This window comes from Pongo abelii, chromosome 5 (assembly GCF_028885655.2).
Source record: "Pongo abelii isolate AG06213 chromosome 5, NHGRI_mPonAbe1-v2.0_pri, whole genome shotgun sequence".
Classification (NCBI taxonomy): domain Eukaryota; kingdom Metazoa; phylum Chordata; class Mammalia; order Primates; family Hominidae; genus Pongo; species Pongo abelii.
Window position 1 is genome coordinate 7,258,731 of NC_071990.2, and position 23,090 is coordinate 7,281,820.

The 23,090-nt window shown below is 41.3% G+C and overlaps 2 protein-coding genes across 3 annotated transcripts in view; one reads left to right on the forward strand and one right to left on the reverse strand.

The window, feature by feature from the left end:
- CAGE1 (cancer antigen 1) overlaps nucleotides 1–20,438 on the reverse strand; it is a 63,554-nt gene extending 43,116 nt beyond the window's left edge. Inside the window, exons 1-6 of the mRNA XM_054557170.2 lie at nucleotides 19,748–20,438; nucleotides 17,935–18,152; nucleotides 16,730–16,817; nucleotides 9,530–9,939; nucleotides 3,696–4,754; nucleotides 534–683 (exon numbers count right to left, since the gene is read on the reverse strand). Coding sequence (XP_054413145.2) covers nucleotides 534–683; nucleotides 3,696–4,754; nucleotides 9,530–9,939; nucleotides 16,730–16,817; nucleotides 17,935–18,152; nucleotides 19,748–19,913 — 2,091 coding nt within the window. The 5' untranslated portion in view covers nucleotides 19,914–20,438. The remainder of the gene's footprint in view (nucleotides 1–533; nucleotides 684–3,695; nucleotides 4,755–9,529; nucleotides 9,940–16,729; nucleotides 16,818–17,934; nucleotides 18,153–19,747) is intronic.
- RIOK1 (RIO kinase 1) overlaps nucleotides 20,422–23,090 on the forward strand; it is a 28,353-nt gene continuing 25,684 nt past the window's right edge. The window contains exon 1 of one of the 2 annotated variants that reach the window (XM_024247938.3): nucleotides 20,422–21,045. In XM_024247938.3, coding sequence (XP_024103706.1) covers nucleotides 20,975–21,045 — 71 coding nt within the window. In that variant the 5' untranslated portion in view covers nucleotides 20,422–20,974. 2 annotated transcript variants of the gene reach the window in all.

The window sequence follows — 23,090 nt, forward strand, 5'->3', positions numbered from 1 at the left end:
CCCATCTTAAAGATAAGGAAACTGAAATGGAGGTTAGGTTACTTGGTCAAGTTACACAACTAGGAAATGATAAGCCAGCATCCGAACTCATCTGACAGCAACTTCACTTTTCATTCTACTAATGTACACAACTCTACACTGCCCTTCCCCTACTCCTAACCAAACGTGGCATTTTAGATTGGGCAAACAGCTCATTAATGTTAACAGTCACTAATCACTAGGCGCAGACTGACCAGAGCATAAGACTACTGATCTGGGAGGGCATCGCTGAAATGTAGGAAGTACTTAATAGAGGGTTCTTTTTATCTTATTACATCTTATCTATCTGTACACTTGTGAGGATTAGGTGTTCAAGAAAGATAAGCAGAAAGAAGACATGGGGCGAAGAAGGGCTGGATGGATGGCTTAGGGGTCTGTATTTTATCTTCAATTCTTCATTTTCTTCTTCCACAACTTAATTCCTTTTATTGCGTCTCTTTTAGTCCAACCCCAGTATTTATTCCTCCCCTACTAAAATATCTATGTTTTATTACCTGGCACGTGAGAAGTCCCACCATCAGAACCAGAAGACTGTGCATTTTGGAGGCCAGCTGAGAAGCTCTTTTTATATCTGCAGGATTCAGGCTCTCTTCTTCACAAAGTGAGCAATCCGGGAGCAGATTAGACTGTGTCGTTTTTGTATCCTACGTGCACATAATTCAGATTTGTCAAAATAATGATGAAGAACCTGAAATATCTTTTAAGTAAAATGCTGGATAAAATGCCACTCTTAAAAACCTTGGGCGATAGTTCTCAAACTTTTTCATCTTAGGATCCCTTCAGAAATTAAAACTGAGAATATTTTAAAATATTTGTTTACCAATTCTTTTAAAGTAGCAATAACTCCATTATGTAGAAGCATAAATAACAATTTATTTATTTATTTATTTTTGAGCCAGGGTCTCACTCTGTCACACACGCTGGAGTGCAGTAGTGTGAACCTGGCTCACTGCAGCCTCAAATGCCTAGGCTCACACAATCCTCCCACCGCAGTCTCCCCAGTAGCTGAAACCACAGGTGCAGGCCACCACACTCGGCTAATTTTTCAAATTTTTTGTAGAGATGGGGGTCTCACCATGTTGCCCAGGCTGGTCTTGAACTACTGGACTCAAGCAATGTTCTTGCTTTAGCCTCCCAAGTGCTGGGATTGCAAGTGTGAACCACTGTGCCAAACCAATAATAATTTTTTAAAAAAACAATTATCACATTTTTCAGAACAAAAAATTTGTGAAAAGAATGGCACTGCTTTCATTTTTTGCAAATATTTTTAATGCTGGCTTAATTGAAGATAGCTGGATTCTCATATTTGCATCACACATTCCATCAGCCATGAGAGCAATTACATCATCACACATCATGTAGCTTCTGGAAAACTCCACTGCACACTTGTGAAAAATGAGAGTAAAAAAGGCAATAATGTCTTAATATTACTATAAAAATACTTTTGACTTCACAGATACTCCCAAACCATACTTGGAGAAAACAGAACTAGAGTTCATGAAAAGCAAAACCATAAGCAGAGTAAGTATGAATTCAGAGTGTTAGAGAAATTGATTAATCAAAATATAAAATAAGGAACTTGAAGAAAATTATATACTGTGCTAAATGTGTACAATTAAACTAATTCATTCAGAGCTTACCAATTTAAAATTCGTCATGATTTGGTTAGGAGCTCAAGTTAAGGTGGCTTAGGTCAGTGGTTCTCAAAGTGTGGTCCCAGGACCAGCAGCATCAACAACAACTGGGATCTTGCTGGAAGTGCACGTTCTCAGGCCCCACACCAGAATTACTGAATCAGAAACTCTAGGATAGGGCCAGCAATCTGTGTTTTAACAAGCGTTTTAGGGAATTTTGAAGAATGTTCAAGTTTGAAAATCACTGGCTTAGATAATCCTTTTTTCTTAGATCTTAGATTTTTTTTTAATTTAGGAAAAGAATATTTTCCTAAGAATCCTTAAAAACAGTAAAATCATTTACTTGTAAAGAATACTTAAAATGATTACAGATTCATAAAAGAGGGTCCACTAAGGACATCTTAAGGTAACATCAGCTCAGTTCAAGTTATTAAAACAAATATAAACACATCCAGGTGCAGTGGCTCACACTTGTAATCCCAGCACTTTGGGAGGCCAAGGAAGGTGGATCACCTGAGATTGGGAGTTCGAGACCAGGCTGGCCAACATGGTGAAACACTGTCTCTACTGAAAATACAAAAAAATTAGCTGGGCATGGTGGTGTGTGCCTATAATCCCAGCTACTCGGGAGGCTGAGGCAGGAGAATCGCTTGAACCCGGGAGGCAGAGGTTGCAGTGAGAGGAGATCACACCACTGCACTCCAGACTGGGCAACAGAGCGAGACTCCGTCTTAATAAATAAATAAATAAAACAAATACAAAAAATAAACTTACACATTTTTCTAGTTCATATTAGCCTTTTTTCTAAGTAATCAGTTAATAAGATTTTACTATACATACTTTAAGGCAGGCCTACACAACTGAAATAGATGTCCTCTGTCTTCTGAAAATTATCACTTCCAGAATGTGTTTCCAGGTTCTTGGCTGCCAAAAAAGCCTTTTAAACTACATATAATAAAAGATTACAGCTTCTTCAAACATATTGATATGGTTCTGATGCTGTTCTTAAATGTATAAAACTAGTATATCATACAGGTTTGTTTTGCCTTGTAAACCAAACATACAATTGTATTATTTTGTTTTGTTGATGAATAGAATTGAGAGATGACTTAGAAAATCTTTTCTCAAAGGAACCCTGGGGTTGGGCGCGGTGGCTCACACCTGTAATTCCAGCACTTTGGAAGGCTGAGGCAGGTGGATCACTTGAGGTCATGAATTCGAGACCAGCCTGGCCAACATGGTGAAACCCCATCTCTACTAAAAATACAAAATTAGCTGGGCATGGTGGCGCATGCCTGTAATCCCAGTTACTTGGGAGGCTGAGGCAGGAGAATCACTTGAACCTGGGAGGCAGAGGTTGCAGTGAGTCAAGATCGTGTCACTGCACTCCAGCCTGGGTGACAGAGCAATACTGTCTCAAAAAAAAAAAAAAAAAAAAAAAAAGTAACTGCTGGAAGATGCTTTTGATGACTGGCAATGAGTACCCACAAAATTCCCAGGTTAACTGCCACCTCTACCAAAATAACCACAAGAAGGCAGGAATAGCTGTTCTTTGAATGTTCATGAACCAAAAGAAACTTCTCCAAACCTGTGGTGTATTTTCCTTTCCATATCTGATTTTCGTTTTTCTTTTTTTGAGACAGAATCTTGCTCTGTCACTCAAGCTGGAGTGCACTGGCACAGTCATAGTTCACTGCAGCTTCAAACTCCTGAGCTCAAGCAATTCGCCCATCTCACCCTCCCGAATAGATAGGACTATAGGCGCACACCACCATGCATGACAGATTGGCTGATTTAAAAAATGTTTTGTAGAGATGGGGTCTCACTATGTTGTGCAGGCTGGTGTCAAACTCCTAGCCTCAAGAGATCCTCCTGCCTCAGCCTCCCAAAATGCTGAGATCTGTTTCTTTCTTTAATAATTCTTTCTGCAAACAAATATAAGTGCCATGTCTAAATATGCATCACCAGACCACTAGAAACTCTTGAAATTCCGCATTAGAGATTTAGAATGTGTATCAATACCTTGGTAATATCTGACTTCAAGACTTCCTCTAATTGATCCTTTAACTGAGCTGTCTCAAATTTAGGGACATAATTTTGCTCTTTACTCCTTGCAACCTGCTGTTTAAGTTTTGCATTCTCATTTTTTACTTCGTTGATTTGCTGCTGAAGTTTTATATTCTTCGTTCTTTCATTTTCAGACATAAATTGCAAATTTCTAACTTGAGTGAGCAATTTCTCAAGTCTAGATTTCAGTTTCTGTCTTTCTTCCAGGTTTTCCTTTTCACGTTTCTGGAATTCCTCCTGTAAAGACAAGAACTCTTGTTCTTGGGTCTCTTTTTCCCGTTTCAACAAGTCCAAAGCAGAAGCTGTGGCCTTTTCCAGTTCTTTTTTGAGTTGTTGTAGTCTCTCTACCTCTTCTTCTTTCTTGCTTAAGGTTTTGTCCATCTCTAAATACTGACTTACAGATTTATTTTTTTGTTGCATTTCAGTCATGTACCTTTCCTGTAAACGCATATAATTAGCCTTGATCTTCTTAAATTGAAGCTGTAACATTTCCTTGTCATTCCTGGATTCCTGAAGATGTTTTTGGGTGTTAGCTAAAACCTCTTCCAAATTCTGCAATGTCTTTTTAGTATCATTCTTCTCTAGGATTATTTTGTATTTGTCTTCAATTAATTCTTCAACATTCTCCTTTAGCTTATTGATGACATCAATGAACACTTGCTGTTTGGTAATCTTCATCTGTAGTTCTTTAACCCTCTTCTCTAAATACAGGTTACTACACTGGAGTTCTTGGATTCGCGCTTCCTGCTTTCTGTTAGTATGTTTTAATTTCTGCAAGACTTCATTTAAAGCCATGTCCTCTTGAACAGGTTGTAAGCTTTCAGCACTTTGCTCCCGGTCAGGCATCTCACAGTTCTCCCGACATGATTCGCTCCTCCAGGAAATGCCTGCCGAAGACCAACTTGAGATAATTTCTGGCCTCTCCACACCCTCTGCTGTGACTTCCTTTTCATAACTGACTGACATCTCAGGAATCTCCCCATAATTCTGTATTTCTTTTGAAGGAACTGCAGTCTGTAAATTATAGTAAACAAAGTAAGTGTGAACGAGTAGAAAGATCATGAACTTTCAAGTCAGATAGGGCTGGCCTTGAATTCTATTAGTAGATCCCCTATTTGGCTTCTTCCGCTATAAAGTAACAATAGTGTCTACTTCCAATAATAATGCCTATTAACAAAAGTTAATACCTATGTATTAATTGCTAAATGTACAGCACCTAACAGACAGCAGGGCACAGGCAGTAGGTATATGACAGATATACATCCCATTTACTTTGACAAAAGGAAAATTAAACTTTCATCCTCTTACCATTTTCTATTATGCAAACTTCTCTGAACACATATAAGATGCTTTGACTTCAAATGAATTCAGACAAATAAATGTGTCAATTACCTTACAGACTGCAAGGTCGCTCTCTTTTTTTTTTTTTTAACATGTTATTACTGGGCCAAAAGTTTGGATTTTTAGGTAGGAAAGGTCTCTTCTCTTTTGAATATTTTCTATTCCACATTTAGACCATTATCTCATTATTCTGTGACTCTCAGGAACATTAGAATGGCAGAAGAACATGTCTCATGATTGACTTTATGCTGCCGATACAGGTTTCGAGGAGGTTATAAAAAGACAGTAGGCTGGGCGAGGTAGCTCATGCCTGTAATCCCAGCACTTTGGGAGGCCGAGGTGGGTGGATCACCTGAGGTCAGGAGTTTGAGACCGGCCTGACCAACATGATAAAACCCCATCTCTGCCCAAAATACAAAAATTAGCCAGGCGTGGTGGCACATGCTTATAATCCCAGCTACTCGGGAAGCTGAGTGAGGCAGCAGAATCACTTGAATGCAGGAGGCGGAAGTTGCAGTGAGCTGAGATTACACCACTGCACTCCAGGCTGGGCGACAGAGCGAGACTCTGTCTCAAAAAGTAATAATAATAAAATAAACAAATAAAAATTTAAAAAGACAGTAAATTGTGGTAAGAAATGGTGAAATGAATATGACATTAAATACTCAGGGCCGGATGCAGTGGCTTATGCTTGTAATCCCAGTACTTTGGGATGCTGAGGCGGGCAGATCACCAGGTCAGGAGATCAAGACCATCCTGGCCAACATGGTGAAACCCCATCTCTACTAAAAATACAAAAATTAGCCGGGTGTGGCGGTGCGCTCCTGTAGTCCCGGCTACTCAGGAGGCTGAGGCAGGAGAATTGCTTGAACCCTGGAGGCAGAGGCTGCAGTGAGCCGAGATTGCGCCACTGCACTCCAGCCTGGGTGACAGAGCAAGACTCTGTCTCAAAAAAACAAAAAACAAACAAACAAACAAAAAACAAAAACAAAACCCAGGCCAGGCACAGTGGCTCATACCTGTAATCCCAACACTTTGGGAGCCCAAGGTGAGAGGATTCCTTGAGACCAGGAGTTCGAGACCAGCTTGGGTAACATAGTGAGACCCTATCTCTACAAAAAAATATTTTAAAAATCAGTCAGGCGTGGTGGCACGTGCCTGTAGTCCTAGCTCCTTGGGAAGCTGAGGCAGGAGGATTTCCTGTGGGCCAATGATCACACTGCTCTCCAATCTGAGTAACAGAGCAACACACCTTGTATCTACAAAAAATAAATAAATAAAAACCCAGTAAAAGGTATCTGTAGTGGTGTGCTGTATAATTCTCTGGAATTTAGAGACAAGGACTTCTGTATTTTGCTTTTTTGGCTCATCCTTCTGCAGAACCTTGTATCTTAATGGTTTTTCATTGTTCTGGGATAAAGACAACTATCATTACTAAGACCTATAAGGTCCTAATACCTTGCTCTTGATATCTGCTATGCTTTAAATGCATCCCCTAAAGTTCATGTGCCGGAAGCTTAATCCCCAATGCAACAGTGTTGGAAGACGGGGCCTAGTAAGAGGTGAATAAAAGTGACTAAATGTTGTTATCGCAGGAGTGTGTTAGTTATCACAAGTGGATTTGTTACAAAAGTGAGTTTGGGGGCTGGGAGCGGTGGCTCACACCTGTAATCCCAGCACTTTGGGAGGCCGAGGCAGGCAGATCACAAGGTCAGGAGATTGAGACCATCCTGGCTAACACTGTGAAACCCCGTCTCTACTAAAAATACAAATAATTAGCTGGGCGTGGTGGCACACACGCCTGTAATCCCAGCTACTCAGAAGGGTGAAGCAGGAGAATTGCTTGAACCCAGGAGGCGGAGGTTGCAGTGAGCCAAGATGGCGCCACTGCACTCCAGCCTGAGCGACACGAGCGAGAATCCATCTCAAAATAAATAAATAAATAAATAAAAGTTAGTTTGGCCTCCACTTGCTCCCTCGATCTCACCCTCTTTTGCCCCTTCACCTCCCACCATGAAATGACAGCACAGAGACCCTCGCGTGATGCTAGCACCATGGACCTAGCCTCCAGAACCATGAGCCAGATAAATTTTTATTCATTATAAATTGCCCAGTCTGTGATATAGTTGCAGCAGTATGAAATGAACTAAAGCAGTATCTGACCCATACCACCTCTCTGTCTTCATCTGCTATACCCCTCCTCCTTCCTCCAACTCTTATCTTCCTGGACTCAGGGCTTCCTTCAGGTCCTAGTAGGTACCATGCTTCCTGTGGCCACAGGGTTTGCAGACGTTATTCCTTCTGTATGGAAAGCTCTCCTACCATAGCTGCCTAATTAACTCCTACCCATCCTTTAGAGCTCAGCTCAATGATCATTTCTTCAGGGATGCCTTCCCCAGACTCCCTGATCAGGGTAGTATCCTTATCATAGATGCCCATCCTACTTACATGTGCAGCACTTATGATAGTTGCAAGTTTATATGTAACTTTATATAGCATCATAGCATCAATAGTAACTTTATATAACATGTTCTACATATACTTTATATGTAACTTTATTCACCTAACTTATTGATCTTATTATAGTTGCAAGTTCACATTTATTTGTGTGATTATTTGATGAATGACTACCTCCTCTAGTAGGATGTTGTCTTCATGAGGACAACAAGTACATCTTTTTGTCTATTTTCTAACCATTACCTAATATGTAGTACAGACCTGGCATGTAATAGATGCCTAAAAGTATCTATTGACTGAATGAAAAATGGCTAAATGCAATGGAAAGAGGAAAGAACAATCTTGCGAAACCCTATTTAAGCTGATTTTTTAAATGTTGTTTTCCAGACATCAACATGGACAAATAAAGTTCTTTTAAATGCTGTCATCTACTTTCAAAAAAATGAAAATGCTCATACTTGTAAATAAGACATTATAGTCATAGTGTTTCCCATCAAACTCACATTGAAAACGTATTATTGGCCAGGTGTGGTAGCTCACACCTGTAATCCCAGCACTTCGGGAGGCCAAGGCGGGTGGATCATTTGAAGTCAGCAGTTCAAGACCAGCCTGACCAACATGATGAAAACCCTTCTCTACTAAAAATACAAAAAAAATTAGCCAGGTGTGGTGGCACACGCCTGTAATCCCAGCTATTCAGGAGGCTGCAGCAGGACAGTCGCTTGAATCCAGGAAGCAGAGGTTGCGGTGAGCCAAGATCATGCCACTGCACTCCAGCCTGGGCAACAGAGTGAGACTCCGTATCAAAAACAAAACAAAACAACAAAAAAAGAGAAAAGGTATTACCTATACTATTCTTGAATTTTACCTATTTTCCCATACCAATTCCTAGTATTTTTAATTTTTTTGTTCAGAAAGTACACAGAATATATACTGTCGGTATCTTCAGTGCTCTTAGGATACTACATGTCTGCTCGGAATCAATAAACCAAACGATAAACTAATATTTTCACTTTAGTAGAAAAATTAGTATTTTTTGCTTGTCAATAGAAGTCCAATATGACAGAGAAATCTTGTTTTTCTTGAAAAATGAATTAGTGCCTCTGCACTCCTTCCTCTTCTTAACCTTTCCATCACTGTAAACTCTGCTACTTCCAGCCATTTTGATTCAACAAATTTAAAATATTATATTCAGACTGCTCTGTCTACACAGTAGCCATTCTTTTGTTTCTTTACTTCTCTTTTTTTTTTTTTTTTTTTTTGAGACGGAGTGTCGTTCTGTTGTCCAGGCTGGAGCGCAGTGGCGCAATCTCGGCTCACTGCAAGCTCCGCCTCCCGGGTTCACGCCATTCTCCCGCCTCAGCCTCCCGAGTAGCTGGGACTACAGGCGCCCGCCACCACGCCCGGCTAATTTTTTGTATTTTTAGTAGAGATGGGGTTTCACCATGTTAGCCAGGATGATCTCGATCTCCTGACCTCGTGATCCACCCATCTCGGCCTCCCAAAGTGCTAGGATTACAGGCGTGAGCCACCGCGCCCGGCGTTTCTTTACTTCTCTAATAAACTTGTTTGTGGTGAAAAAAAAATTATAGTAAAAAAAGCTTATTATATTCAAGGAACCATATAGACGCTGTGGGGCATAAGAGGGTGAGTAAGACAGTCCTGATCCTTAGAGAAATTACCATTTGGTAGAGCTAATCCTCAAGTATGGACTTGATTTTACTAGAAAAATTTATTTCTGAATTGACTAAGATCTCAGAATGCATTTTCCCCAGAGAAGCAAAGTCCCTCATGCTAACTGGGTGATTTAACACTACTTGGAAAAGTCTCAGATTATATATATATATATAATTTTTTAAATGCATCCTTTAATACTCCACAGGCTTTACTGACCATCACAATCGTACCTCCTCTGCTTTATAATTAACTCTCAGATGAACTAGGTTAGAACTATTCTCTTTATCAAATGGTTTTACAATATGATTGTGTACACTTTCCTTATATAAGAAGCTTGGAGGTTGGCTAGGGTTGAGGGCAGATTCCTTGGCAATACTTTTAGCCAGTGACTTTTCTGTAAATTTCAGCGTCTCTCCACTGCAGTGGATTAGAGGTGGGCTTCTAGGAGGAGGCTGTCTAAAATACTCATTACCAAGTTGGTCTGTATTTGCAGAAACACTAGTTTCCATTGGATTTTCTTCCTTAAATGAGTCTTGCTTTATATTGTTGTCTTTTGCGTAATTATACACTTGACTTTGAAATTCTGGCTTCTCTGTCATTTCATCATCAAATGCTTCTACCCAGTGAAATTTGCAAACGGTTTCAAATTGTCTCAAGGAAGATATGCTGATGGTGTCAACTGGCTGAATTAGTACATTCTTTGAGTAATTTTCAATGTTGTTATCTCATAAGAAAGAGAAAGAAGGAAATAAAAACGAGTAGGCCATGAACTTGGATGGTAACAGTTATATTTATCAAATAAACCGCTGTAGCCACTTAAAAATTATATATTATTTCAACCTTATTTACTGTGTGAATTTTAGCATGGTTTTGTGCTAGCAAACAAAACAAAACTTTTTACATGGGGGAAAGAACTCCCCAAATGACTGCTAGGAAAAAGTGTGTTATATGTAATTCTGGTCAAATACAATTACAATAAATTTCAAGATAACTTCAAAATTCTTTTGTTGTACTGTAATTTTAAGATGTTTTAAATTATACAATGTTCCAAAAGGACAAGGATAGTATAATAGAAAACACATATAAACTTGCTTAATCTCACAAAAATCCCATGATGTCAGTCTGTTATGATCCCTCTTTTACAGATAAGGAAACTGAAGTGTAAGAGATGTTAAAGTCACTTGTCCAAGGTCACAGAGCTGCTAAGCAGTGCTGCTGAGATTCTAGACTACTACTTCTAAATGCTATGCTATACTATTTTTCAATATGACAAATTATGCAGACGTAATGTTTTTTTAAAATCAGGAGCAAATAAGAAAACAAAATGTTACAAATTAATGATCCCTTTTATCTAACTTTCCTCCTCCCCAGAGATAACCAGTGTACTGAAGCTCATATGTATTCATTTTTCCCATTCCCATTGTACTTTTACTACTGATTTATGTATCTTAAATAATAAAATCAACATAATCTTCCCAAAGAATAAAGTTCTCAGATTTCCTCATTTTCTGACACCCTTAATGTCTCAGTACTTTTTTTCACAGTACCTCTGGACCAAAAGGAGTACTTAAGTTCCATTTAGTAAATAATTAAGTTCAAACTAGTATTTGTCCTAAGTTATTAGCTGTTTGAAAACACACATAAACTAAAAGAAAAATATAAGATTTTATTCTTAAACAACCACACTTTACTACTTGGATGTACACTGTTAGGCACCGTACAGCACCTCAAACCGTGGAATCAGATTGGAGACCACCACTCTCACTTCCTATTCTACAATGATTTTCACACAGGACTTGCTTTTTATTATAGCAACCTCCAAAAACCTACCTTTACAAATAAGACATCATAGGAAGGACTATAGTATGGGTTTATAGTGAAAACTACAGCTAACAGATTGTGGGGGTCTGATAGATGTCCAGTGTCACTGTTTCCCTCAAACTCCAAAATACCCTGCAACACTTTAGGTGAATGATTAATGTATAGTATTGTTTTATGTGCTTTTATATTTTACATAAATAGCATCTCACTCTATTTATAGCCATATAAAAGTCTTGGATGCAGTGGTTTACACCTGTAATCCTAGCACTTTGGGAGGCTGAGGTGGGTGGATCACCTGAGGTCAGGAATTCGAGACCAGCCTGGTCAACATGGTGAAACCCCATCTCTACTAAAAATACAAAATTTAGTGGGGCGTGGTGGTGCACACCTGTAATCCCAGCTACTCGGGAGGCTCAGGCAGGAGAACCACTTGAACCTGGGAGGCGGAGGTTGTAGTGAGCCGAGATCATGCCACTGCACTCCAGCCAGGGTGACAGTGCAAGACTCCGTCTCAAAAAAAAAAAAAAAGTCTTTATTTCACACAAAATTTTGCTTCTGAGGCTTAGCCATATAAATACATATATATGTAGTTCATTTTACTGAAAGATTACACTTCATTCCTTTTTTGTTGGCTATTTAAGTTGCTTCTAATTTTGCCCTTAAAAACAGCACTGCAGTGAACATGTTTCCTTCTATGCCAATGTAAAAATTTTTGGCTAGGCTCTGGGGATACACCTAGAAGTGAAATTGCTGGATTATAGAAAATACATATCTTCAACTTTACTAGATATTGCAAAATTACTCTCCAAAGTGTTTGTACCAATTTATGGTTCTACCAGTAGCCCCAGGGTTCCTTTGCTCTACACATCCCTCCAAAACATGTCAAATTCATATGTATGAAATGGTATGTTACTGTGACCTTCTTAATGTACATCCTTTCATGTATTTAATGGTCTTACAGGTTTCTTTTTCTGTGGTCTGCTTGTTGTATACTGTTATGGGCTCAATTGTGTGCCCCCAAAATTCATATGCTGAAGCTCAAACCCCTAGTACCTTAAAATATGACTCTTATTTGTAGACAGGGCCTTTAAAAAAGTAATTGAGCTTAAAAGAGGTCACAAGAGTAGGCCCTAATCCAGTATGACTGGTGTCCTTATAAGAAGAGGAAGAGACAGCAGCGAGGCGTACACAAAGACAAAAGGCCATGTGAGACACTGCAAGAAGCTGGCCATCTGCAAGCCAGGGAGGGAGGCTTCAGGAGAAAGCGACCGCGCTGGCACCTTGATCTTGGACTGCCAGCCTCTCAGAATGAGAAAATGAATTTCCGTTGTTTACACTACCCAGTTTGTGGTGTTTTGTTATGGCAGCCCTAGCAAACTACTAATACATATACTTTGCCTGTTTTTCTATTACGTGCCTTTTTTTTTTTTTTGAGACAGAGTCTCTGTCACCCAGGCAGGAGTGCTGTGGCACGATCTCGGCTCATTGCAACCTCCACCTCCTGGGTTCAAGCGATTCTCATGCCTCAGCCTCCCAAGTAGCTGGGATTACAAGCATGCACCACTATGCCTGGCTAATTTTTGTATTTTTAGTAGAGATGGGATTCCACCATGTTGGCCAGGCTGGTCTTGAACTCCTGACCTCATGTGATCTGCCCACCTCAGCCTCCCAAAGTGCTGGGATTACAAGTGTGAGCCACTGTACCCAGCCTGAATTATGTGCCTTTTTCTTTTCCTTTCTTTTCTTTTTTTTTTTTTTTTTTTTTGGAGACGGAGTCTCACTATGTCCCCCAGGCTGGAGTGCAGTGGCGCAATCTCGGCTCACTGCAAGCTCTGCCTCCTGGGTTCACGCCATTCTCCTTTCTCAGCCTCCCAAGTAGCTGGGACTACAGGCGCCCACCATCACACCTGGCTAATTTTTGTATTTTTAGTAGAGATGGGGTTTCACCGTGTTAGCCAGGATTGTCTCAATCTCCTGATCTCGTGATCTGCCCATCTCGGTCTTCCGAAGTGCTGGGATTACAGGCGTGAGCCACCATGCCCAGCCATTATGTGCCTTTTTCTAAGTGACTTGTAGTTCGTTATTTTAGATACCAAATCTTTGTCAATTATACATATTGCATGTATCTTCAGTCCATGCTTTTTACTTTATTATACTTTGGCCATACAGACGTTTTCTTAATGTAGTCAATGCATCGATTATGGATTGCATTTCTCCTGTCTTTTTTTTGAGACGGAGTCTCACTCTGTCACCCAGGCTGGAGTCAGTGGCGTGATCTCGGCTCACTGCAACCTTTGCCTCCCGGATTCAGGTGATTCTCCTGCGTCAGCCTCCTGAGTAGCTAGGACTACAGGCACGCGCCACTATGCCCAGCTAATTTTTGTATTTTTAGTAGAGGTGGGGTTTCACCATATTGGCCAGGCTGGGTTTGAACTCCTGACCTCCTGATCTGCTTGCCTCGGCCTCCCAAAGTGCTGAGATTACAGGCATGAGCTACCATGCCCAGCCCTGCATTTCTCATGTCTTAAGAAATCTTAGCCTGGGCGTGGTGGCTCATGCCTGTAATCCCAGCACTTTGGGAGGCTGAAGCTGGCAGATCACAAAGTCAGGGGTTCAAGACCAGCCTGGCCAACATGGTGAAACCCTGTTTCTACAAAAATACAAAAACATTAGCCGTACATAGTGGCAGGTGGCTGTAGTCTCATTACTCAGGAGGCTGAGGCAGGAGAATAGTTTGAACCCGGAAGGCAGAGGTTGCAGTGAGCCGAGATCGCTCCACTGCACTCCAGCCTGGGTGACAGAGCGAGATTCCATCTCAAAAAAAAAAAAGAAAAAGAAATCTTTTCTGTTGTCACAAAGGCATTTGATATGGTTTGGCTCTGTGTTCCCACCCAAATCTCATCTCCAATTGTAATCCCCACTTATTGAGGGAGGGACCTGGTGGGAGACAATTAAACCATGGGAACGGTTTTCCCCATGCTGTTCTTGCGATAGTGAGTTCTCACAAGATCTGATGGTTTCAAAGTGTTTGGCGGTTCCTCTGCCCCTCCTGTCGTCATTTAAGATGTGCCTTGCTTCCTGTTTGTCTTCTGCCGTGATTCTGTTTCCTGAGGCCTCCCCAGCCATGTGGAACTGTGATCCAATTAAACCTCTTTTCTTTATACATTACCCAGTCTCAGGTAGTTCTTTATGGCAGTGTGAAAACAGCCTAATACAGCATTTTCTACACTTCTTTTATAAGTTAGAACTTTGCAGTTCACATATAGGCCTTTACCCACGTGGACTTTATTTTGTATTTGGTGTGAGGTAAGGTTCTAATCATTTCCTACATTGAGAGAGCCAACTGTTCCAGCACAACGAAATGAACTCCCCCACTGGTTTATAATGACACCTCTATCAAATACCAGGTGTCCTCATATATAAATGGATCTACTTTTGGACTTTGTCTTTTATTTATCCTACTGGTTTGTTACCCTTCTGCCTATAATACATTGTTATAATTACTATAACTAATAACTCTTGTTATCTAGCAGGGTAAGTCTCCACATCTTCTTTTTCAAAATTGTATTGGGTATTTTTTTTTAACTTTTTCACTTCTGAATGGGGATGTTAGGAGTAAGGTAGGATACATGAAGTTGCATTAATCAATAGACTTCAGGAAAACTGACATCTTTACAATCTGAACATGAAACATTTAATTATTTTTTATGGCCTCCAGGAAAGTTTTATAATGTTTTTTAATGGAAATCTTACACTTTTTGTTAGATTTATTCTTAGGTACCTTAGTTTGTGCTGCTACTGATAATAGTAAGTTTTTAAGAATTACTGTTTTACATTTGTTGTTGCTAGTACATTGAATGCTATTGGTTTTTTAATATTAATTTTATATCTAGCTTTCTTCTAAACTTTCTTATTAGTTTTAATAGCTCATCTGTAGGTGCTTATGACTTTTCTATGTAGAAAAGTACATATTTGCAAATAATGATAATTACTTCTCTTCCTTTCTAATCCTTATAGCACTTATTGTCACTCAGGCTGGAGTGCAGTGGCGCCATCTCGGCTCACTGCAAGCTCCGCCTCCCGGGTTCATGCCATTCTCCTGCCTCAGCCTCCTGAGTAGCTGGGACTACAGGCGCCCGCCATCATGCCCTGCTAATTTTTTGTATTTTTAGTAGAGACAGAGTTTCACCACGTTAGCCAGGATGGTCTCGATCTCCTGACCTCGTGATCCGCCTGCCTCGGCAGCTCTTATTTTTCTTACACCTGCATGTATTAAATTCCATAATTTCAATAAGCCTTGTCGAATCTTTTCATTTTAGTATTATTTACAAGTATTAAAAATAAAGACATTTGTATACAGCATTTAGATTTACTTTAATAAACATGATCAATGTAGGGCCTGGTGTGGTGGCTCATATCTGTAATCCCAACACTTTGGGGCACCGAGGCAGGAGACTCACTTGAGCCCAGGAATTTGAGACCAGCCTGGGCAGCATAGTGAGATCCATTTCAAAAACAAAACCAAAAACATGATCAATGTATCTCATTATATGATTAAATCCTAAATAGCTTTCATCTATCAATTTAGGATTAGAATAACAGATTTGGGGTTACATCAACACACAGCTCTCTTTTTTTTTTTTTGAGACAAGGTCTCACTGTGGTTGCCCATGCTGCAGTGCAGTGGCGTGATCTCAGCTCACTGCAGTCTCAGCCTCCCACGCTCAGGTAATTCTCCCACCCAGGCCTCCAAAGCGGACCACGACGCCTGGCTAATTTTTTGTATTTTTAGTAGAGACGGGGTTTCGTCATGTTGCCCAATCTGATCTCAAACTAGTAGACTCAAGCCATCCTTCTGCCTTGGCCTCCCAAAGAGCTGGGATTACAGGTGTGAGCCACTGTACCTGGTGTTTTTTGTTTGTTTTGGTTTTTTTTGAGATAGAGTTTCGCTCTTGTTGCCCAGGCTGGAGCGCAATGGCGCGATCTCGGCTCACCGCAACCTCCACCTCCTGGGTTCAAGGGAGTCTCCCGCCTAAGCCTCCCAAGTAGCTGGGATTACAGGCATGCACCACCACACTCGGCTCGTTTTGTATTTTTAGTAGAGACGGGGTTTCTCCATGTTGGTCAGGCTGGTCTTGAACTCCCAACCTCAGGTGATCCACTTGCCTCGGCCTCCCAAAGTGCTGGGATTACAGGTGTGAGCCACCATGCCTGGCCCCTCTTTTTTTTTAAGAGGCAGGTTCTCCTTCTGTTGCCCACTGGAGTGCAGTGACATGATCATAGCTCATAACAGCCTTGGACTTCCTGGCTCAAGCAATCCTCCCGCCTTGGCCTTCCAAAGCACTGGTATTATAGATATGATCCACCACACCCAACCTCAATACATATTTAAAGATATTTGTATAGTAGAAAATTTTTGTGTCTGAGTCTGAGACTTGATCACGGCTCATTCATTTAAAGCTACACAATCCTGGGCAAGTTACTCTCTGAGCCTTATTTTCCTTATCTGTAAAATGAAGATAAAAACAGCCCTTACTTCAATTTTTTAAAATCCTCATTTCAATAAGATTTTTTGTGGATTAAGTGTTATGATGTATATAAAGTGCTTAGCACAAAACCTGGCTATTGTTATTATCACGGAACACAAAAAAAAGTTTCTCTCTTTTGCATATTGCTAACAAGTAGATACTTACCATTTAACAAATTGTCTAGTGTGCCATAAGCATCTTCACAAAGTGTGGATTCATACTCATTTTCCCTTTCAAAATTCTTTATTTCATTCTGTATTAATAAAAAAGGCATTAATACTTCAAGCAAACATCACAAGCTTTTTCTAAAGGTATTTGCACATTGCCTAATTCTGCTATTAGAATATTTCATTACACAGGTAAAACGTGCTTTCTAGTATCTTTCCCCAGCATATACTTGGCTCCCTTTTAGTAAAACTATGCTGACAGAGTCCCAATATTAAACAACAATGTAACAAATAGCTTGCTATTTTAATATTTTGGTTTTTTGGTAAGTCAAATCATGTGACTATAAACTTAGGGATACGTGATAGCATATTTATGTATTGATAATTATTTGATGTTTATTAAATCTAGTCTAAACAGCATTAAGATGGTTGTTATTCCAGTCTTTTAACACTGAAAATATATAAAACAGGCATATATCTGTGATGTATTTTTATAAATTCCTATTTAGTGGAATCAGATGTCACTGACTATCAAATGTTTAGCACAACACTCATGAAGATATTGGGACATTACAATCTTTTATTTTTTAATAAAGGGAGGTAGGCATTTTCATGAAGACAGGAAAGTTGTCATTTACATGCAGGGTGCTGTCAATGTCATTACAAATGACAACTGAATCATTTGCATACTGATTAAGTGGAAGATGCATTAGAGTAGAAGTCAGGTTCCTGGGGCTCTTGTCCTGCCTCTGACTGAATTGGTCACGTCCCCTGGCTGCACTCCTGGGACTTCATGAGGCTAGAAAGGATCAGTTTTAACACTGTGTGTAAAAATGTACCTTGCTCTCTCGCATAGGCTGGAGTGCAGTGGCTCGATCTTGGCTCCCTGTAACCTCTACTTCCCAGGTTCAAGTGATTCACCTGTCTCAGCCTCCACAGTAGCTGGGATTACAGGTGCTCGCTTCCATGCCTGGCTAATTTTTATATTTTTAGCAGAGATGGGGTCTCACCATGTTGCCCAGGCTGGTCAAAATGTATCTTACGCTAGTGAAACTGGGAAAAGCAGACCCTGTATTCCCCTCCTTTATGTGTCCACTGAATATTGTTTTATTGTTCCTTATATTTTTGAAGAAATTTTCATATGGAAGACAATGTGAATTCTGAATACATCTGAGCCTCTTGGAACTTATAAGCAATGCACACCTGAGGCAAGTCACAAGTGGTACTGGTGGTTTCCATACAGATTGGAGAATCTGAAAGCGTTACACCTTGAGAAAGATTGCTGACATTCATGGTATCCGATTCTGACATGCTTTCTACTTTTTCATGAGAAGTATCCACTTCAAAATGTACAGGATCTGAAGGTGATGACCAAAATTTTTGATAGTCCTTGTTCATAACTGTTGAACAATGGAAGGCTTCTTTAAAAAAAAAAATTGTGTCTATTAGTAGGTACAAACAAAAAGTTTTTTCCCTATCCCTCTTCTCATTAAGAAAGTAGCAAAGTTCACTGCCCTTATTTGAAATGTCAATTGTCAAGTTATTAGAAAAATTAAAAATTTTAGTCTGAGTATACCGTAATTTGGTATGGTAGTAAATACTGATTTGGAGAAAAACAAACAGTATTGGCTACTATCCAATAACTCCCTAGAAGGCTTTGGACCTAGAAGTAAAGGGATCGCTATGTTATTTAATCAAAGGATATTTACAGAATGTTATCAGAGACCTATTAGTTTCCACAAAATCCTGGATTTTTATTTACTTGATACCTTCCACTTGAACACCTCACTACCAAGTCAAACCCAGCATTGTAACTCAGTTTTCCCTCCTCACTTTCCTATACTGCGCCTATTCCCTCAGGTACATGTGTTTGAAAACTGGACTTGTCTTGGCATCCCTCTACCTCATCATGCATGGCTATTCAGATACCAAGTCCCATCCATGTCTCCTTTAAAAATGTCTTTCAGGGCCGGGCGCGGTGGCTCACGCCTGTAATCCCAGCACTTTGGGAGGCCGACGCGGGCGGATCACGAGGTCAGGAGATCAAGATCATCCTGGCTAACACGGTGAAACCCCATCTCTACTAAAAATACAAAAAAAAAAAAAAAATTAGCTGGGCGTGGTGGCGGGCGCCTGTAGTCCCAGCTACTCGGGAGGCTGAGGGAGGAGAATGGCGTGAACCCCGGAGGCGGAGCTTGCAGTGAGCCGAGAAGGCCCCACTGCACTCCAGCCTGGGTGACAGAGCAAGACTCTGGCTCAAAAAAAAAAAAAAAAAAAAAAAGTCTTTCAGTAACCCGTGCTTTCTTTCCATCCCGCGTTGCCACACTGGTCCATATTCTCCTGACTTCCTCAGGCCTGTCCAGAGCTGAGAGTGGAAAGGATGGCCACTCACATTGAGTCTATAAATTCTTCTTGTCCTTCCAGGCCATCCATAGCCTGGAGTGACATTACCTACCCAGTACTCCCCTGCTCTACTCAGATCAGGCTCATTTCCCTGCAGACAGATAATGTTCCTTACAAATTAAGCTTCAGTCATCCGCCCTGGCATGTGCTTCTCTCCTAAAACCTTCCCATCTACCCATTCATCTATTTTCAAAATTCCTACAATGTCTTCAGTCTCTAAATCTCCATCTTGTAATTCAGCACTTGGTGATTTCGTTTACTGTTTTAGAGCTTCACCACTGTTTCAAGGGTGCTAGTGTTTGTATTTACAGATCATAAATGTCTTGAGAGGAGCAGACTTAGGGCTTTCCAATATCCCCTACTGCAAATGGACCAGTGCTGTCTACACAGCAAATATTGATTGAATAAAACCTGCATTCCAATGACTTATTTCTATCAAGCTCTCTCAATGTACAGTCACTACTCATCTGCCTGGATTCTTTTACTGAATTTCTGAATGAATAGTTTATTGAAAATTAGTTGTTTTCAAACATATGTCATCACTTGGTAAAATATAAAAAAGTAAGTCAAGCAGACTAGTCAGGATCAGTGAAAGGCCCAACTTTATGCTCACCTTTCCCTTGTCTTTCAAATAATGCTGCCTGGATTGTGGTGAGATCTGAAAAATTCTTGCTTTGTTTTCCCAATGCAAAAAAAGCGCAAAGGCCTTGTTTCTTGGTTTCCTTGTTTGTGAACCCAGCACTTCCGATTACATTTCTACAACTTTGTTCATCCCTCATGTGGCACTGCACAATCTGCCAGTTTACCTTTTTAATTTAAAGTTAGGCTATGTTTTCCATCTTCCATTTGTCCTTACAGGTTTATGTTAGATTTTTAACGTATTTATCAAATGTTTGAATAGATGTTCCAGAGACATTCTAAAGCTGTTTTAAGATAGGAGTTAAAAGAGGTGTCACGAGAGTTACTGGCAAAAACTATAGTTTTGTTTAAAAGCTTTTTCAGTTGTACGACAAACTTTACCTTTTTAAAAAGCACTTATCTCATCCATTTTTCACCTCGAAACGAGACACCAAACTTTTTAAGACACAAAAGTGTGCTCACTTCCAGGATCCATAGTTTCTTGGACCCACGCTACGGAACTGGCGCTCCCTCCCTCTGCACCGGGTTTTGTGGGAGGGAGAACGCTTTCCAGCCTCCTCCACCGAGGACTCTCACAAACTCTCAATCGGGCTCCCGGAGTGCTGGAACGCCCCTGTGTGACGTCCGCCCGCGCCGGGGGCTCTCCGCAGGGACAGGTGCAGCCCGCGAGGCCCGAGCGACCCCACTGTGGGTGCGGCGGGGGGCGGCCTCGGGTCTGTCTTCCCAGAGAGTGGTGAAGTTAGGAGGGTACGACCCCCTAGGCCGAACAGCTCGTGGGCTAGCTGGCGCCTCCTGCCGCAGTAAACACACAGTGGGGTACGGAAACGAAAACTCCGGGAAGAAACGGCCAGCAGGGGCCTCGCCGGGCCGGCTACTCAACACGCCTGCCTGAGAGCACAGAACATCCACAGGCCTATACAGCGCGCCATCCAGAGAGCTCCGGACTCCCAGCTCGGCGCAGGGGCGGGACTTCCGCTCAAGTCAGACTTCCGGGCGAGGCGTTGAGGGGCTTCCGGTTGGGGTGGCAGGGTGGTGGATCTGTTGGTCCCGTTTTCCCGTCGCACGTGGCGGCCACCGTTGGCTTCTGAATGGTTTGCAAGGCGGAGATCCACGCCAAGGCCGTTGGATCGGCCGTGGGTACATCCGTCTGAGCCGTTCCTTTCCATCGTAGAGCGGCGGCCTCCGGCGGCGCTCTCCAGTCATGGACTACCGGCGGCTTCTCATGAGCCGGGTGGTACCCGGGCAATTCGACGACGCGGACTCCTCTGACAGGTAGGCGGCCGTACAGTGCCCTGGCTCTGGTTACTGCTCTCTCCTTGTCCGCCCCCTTGGGGCGTGGACTCTTGTTTGCGGTTTAGAGGGAGACTAGTGGTTCATCACTCAGCGTCTCTCTTGACAACCCTTTGCCTGTTTCTGCATCCCAGCCGGGTCTTTCTCCCAGTTCACGCGGCAGTTAAGTGAAAGCTACTTGTCAAGGGAGTCTGCGGTTCTCAGGTCGGTTAGCGTCGCTGGGAGGCAGAGTTGGGAATAGCGATTAGGAAACATGGGTTTTTGCGTTTTAACCACATTTAGCTTTCAACAAATACTTACTAAGCACTTAATATGTACCACGTTCTGTCCTGGGCTCCGGAGATAACAAGACAAACCAACTTCCTGCTGTCATGGAACTTTACCTTCTACGTGAAAGAGAGGGCACACCATTTAAAAACCAAATAATGATGTAGACTATGCAGATCGTTTGATATACCAAGTGGTGACTGAATGGGTAGGGAAAGGTTAAGTCCAGATTTGAATGACAAGGAGCTAATCCTGGCAAGAACAGAGGGAACAGCATTTCACACAGAAGGGACAGCAAGAGCAAAGGCCCCGAGGCCAGAGTGCCTAGAGCACAGTGGAGGTAGTTGAGAAGATTGGTAGGGTGATAGAGAAGTAAGAAGGGGGGCCAGATCATGGAGACCTTTACAAGTGATGGTGAAAAGTTCCGATATTAATGTGGGTCTTATGGAAAGCCATAGGAGGGATTTTAGCAGAAGAATGACATTATTTGATTGGTGATTTAAAGGAATCATTCTTCTAGGTGGATGATGTTCATGGAGGGTGGGAGTGGAACAGAGAGACCAGTTCAAAAGCAATAAGGTAATCAGATTCAAAGATGGTGGGGACTAGAGCTCAGATCCTAAAGATATGACTTGGAGGTAGAAGTGGCAGGGTTTGGTGGTAGACTGGACGTGGCGTCTGGGGAAAGAGGGATGAAGGATAACTCCTGCCTAAAAGCAAAATGAAACATATTGGAGTTATTTTGGAATTCCAAGAAAACAGTTTGTACTTTATGTTTACAGTAAGGATTCATTACATGCGGATTTTTTTAATTATTGGGGATGTTTTTAATATATGTATGTTGACTGCTTTCTGTGAGTCAGATCTCGTCTTAGGTGGTAGGGAGGCATTGGTAAATACCATCCTGAATGACACAGAGCTTGCACCCTAGCAGGGGAAACCGATATTATTAAATAATTAGACTGTTTGTATTCGAATTGGGTAAGTAGTACAAAGGAGAAGTGGGTGAAAAATAGGGAAGACTTCCTTGAGCAAGTGATAGTGAGCTGATACTTGATGGATGAGTAGGGGTTAGCCAGAGAAAGAGGAAGGGCATTCCAGTTTTATGGTTACACAGAAGTATACAAAAAGCTTTAGGGCAGAAAAGCAGCAGAAGAAACACAGCCAGCATAGCTAGTGGGTAATTAATGGTAATGAGAGGGCACTAATTTACCATCCACCCCAGGGTATTGTAAGGATACACCAGTGATTTTCCATCGGGGAAGATGTTGCCATCCCGACTTCTACCCAGGGGACTTTTGGCAATTTCTGGAGACGTTTTTATATGTCACAACTGGGGGTGGTGGTGCATTAGTGGCATCTGGTAAGTAGAGGCCAGAGATATGCTGCTAAAAATCCTACAATGCAGAAGACAGTCCCCCACAACGAAGAATTATCTGGCAAAGTTATAACTTTAACATGCCACTCTAGGCAATTATATATCAATCTGTGGAGCATATGTATGAAGTCCTGGTAAATAGCAAGTGTTTGATGATTATCTGTTTTCTTCCTCCACATGTCCATGGGGAACCCTCAGAGCCATGGCTAATTAATAAATTGGGATTGATAATCTGAATTTACTTAAACTCATTGTCTGTTTTTCAGCTGGTATCTCATATTATCAGCTGCTTTTTTATGGTTTCTGTCCTTTTCTGTACATGAGAGGTAAAAACTGAGTCCTCTGTTGAATTTGGCCTGCAGACATGTTTTGTTTGGTATGC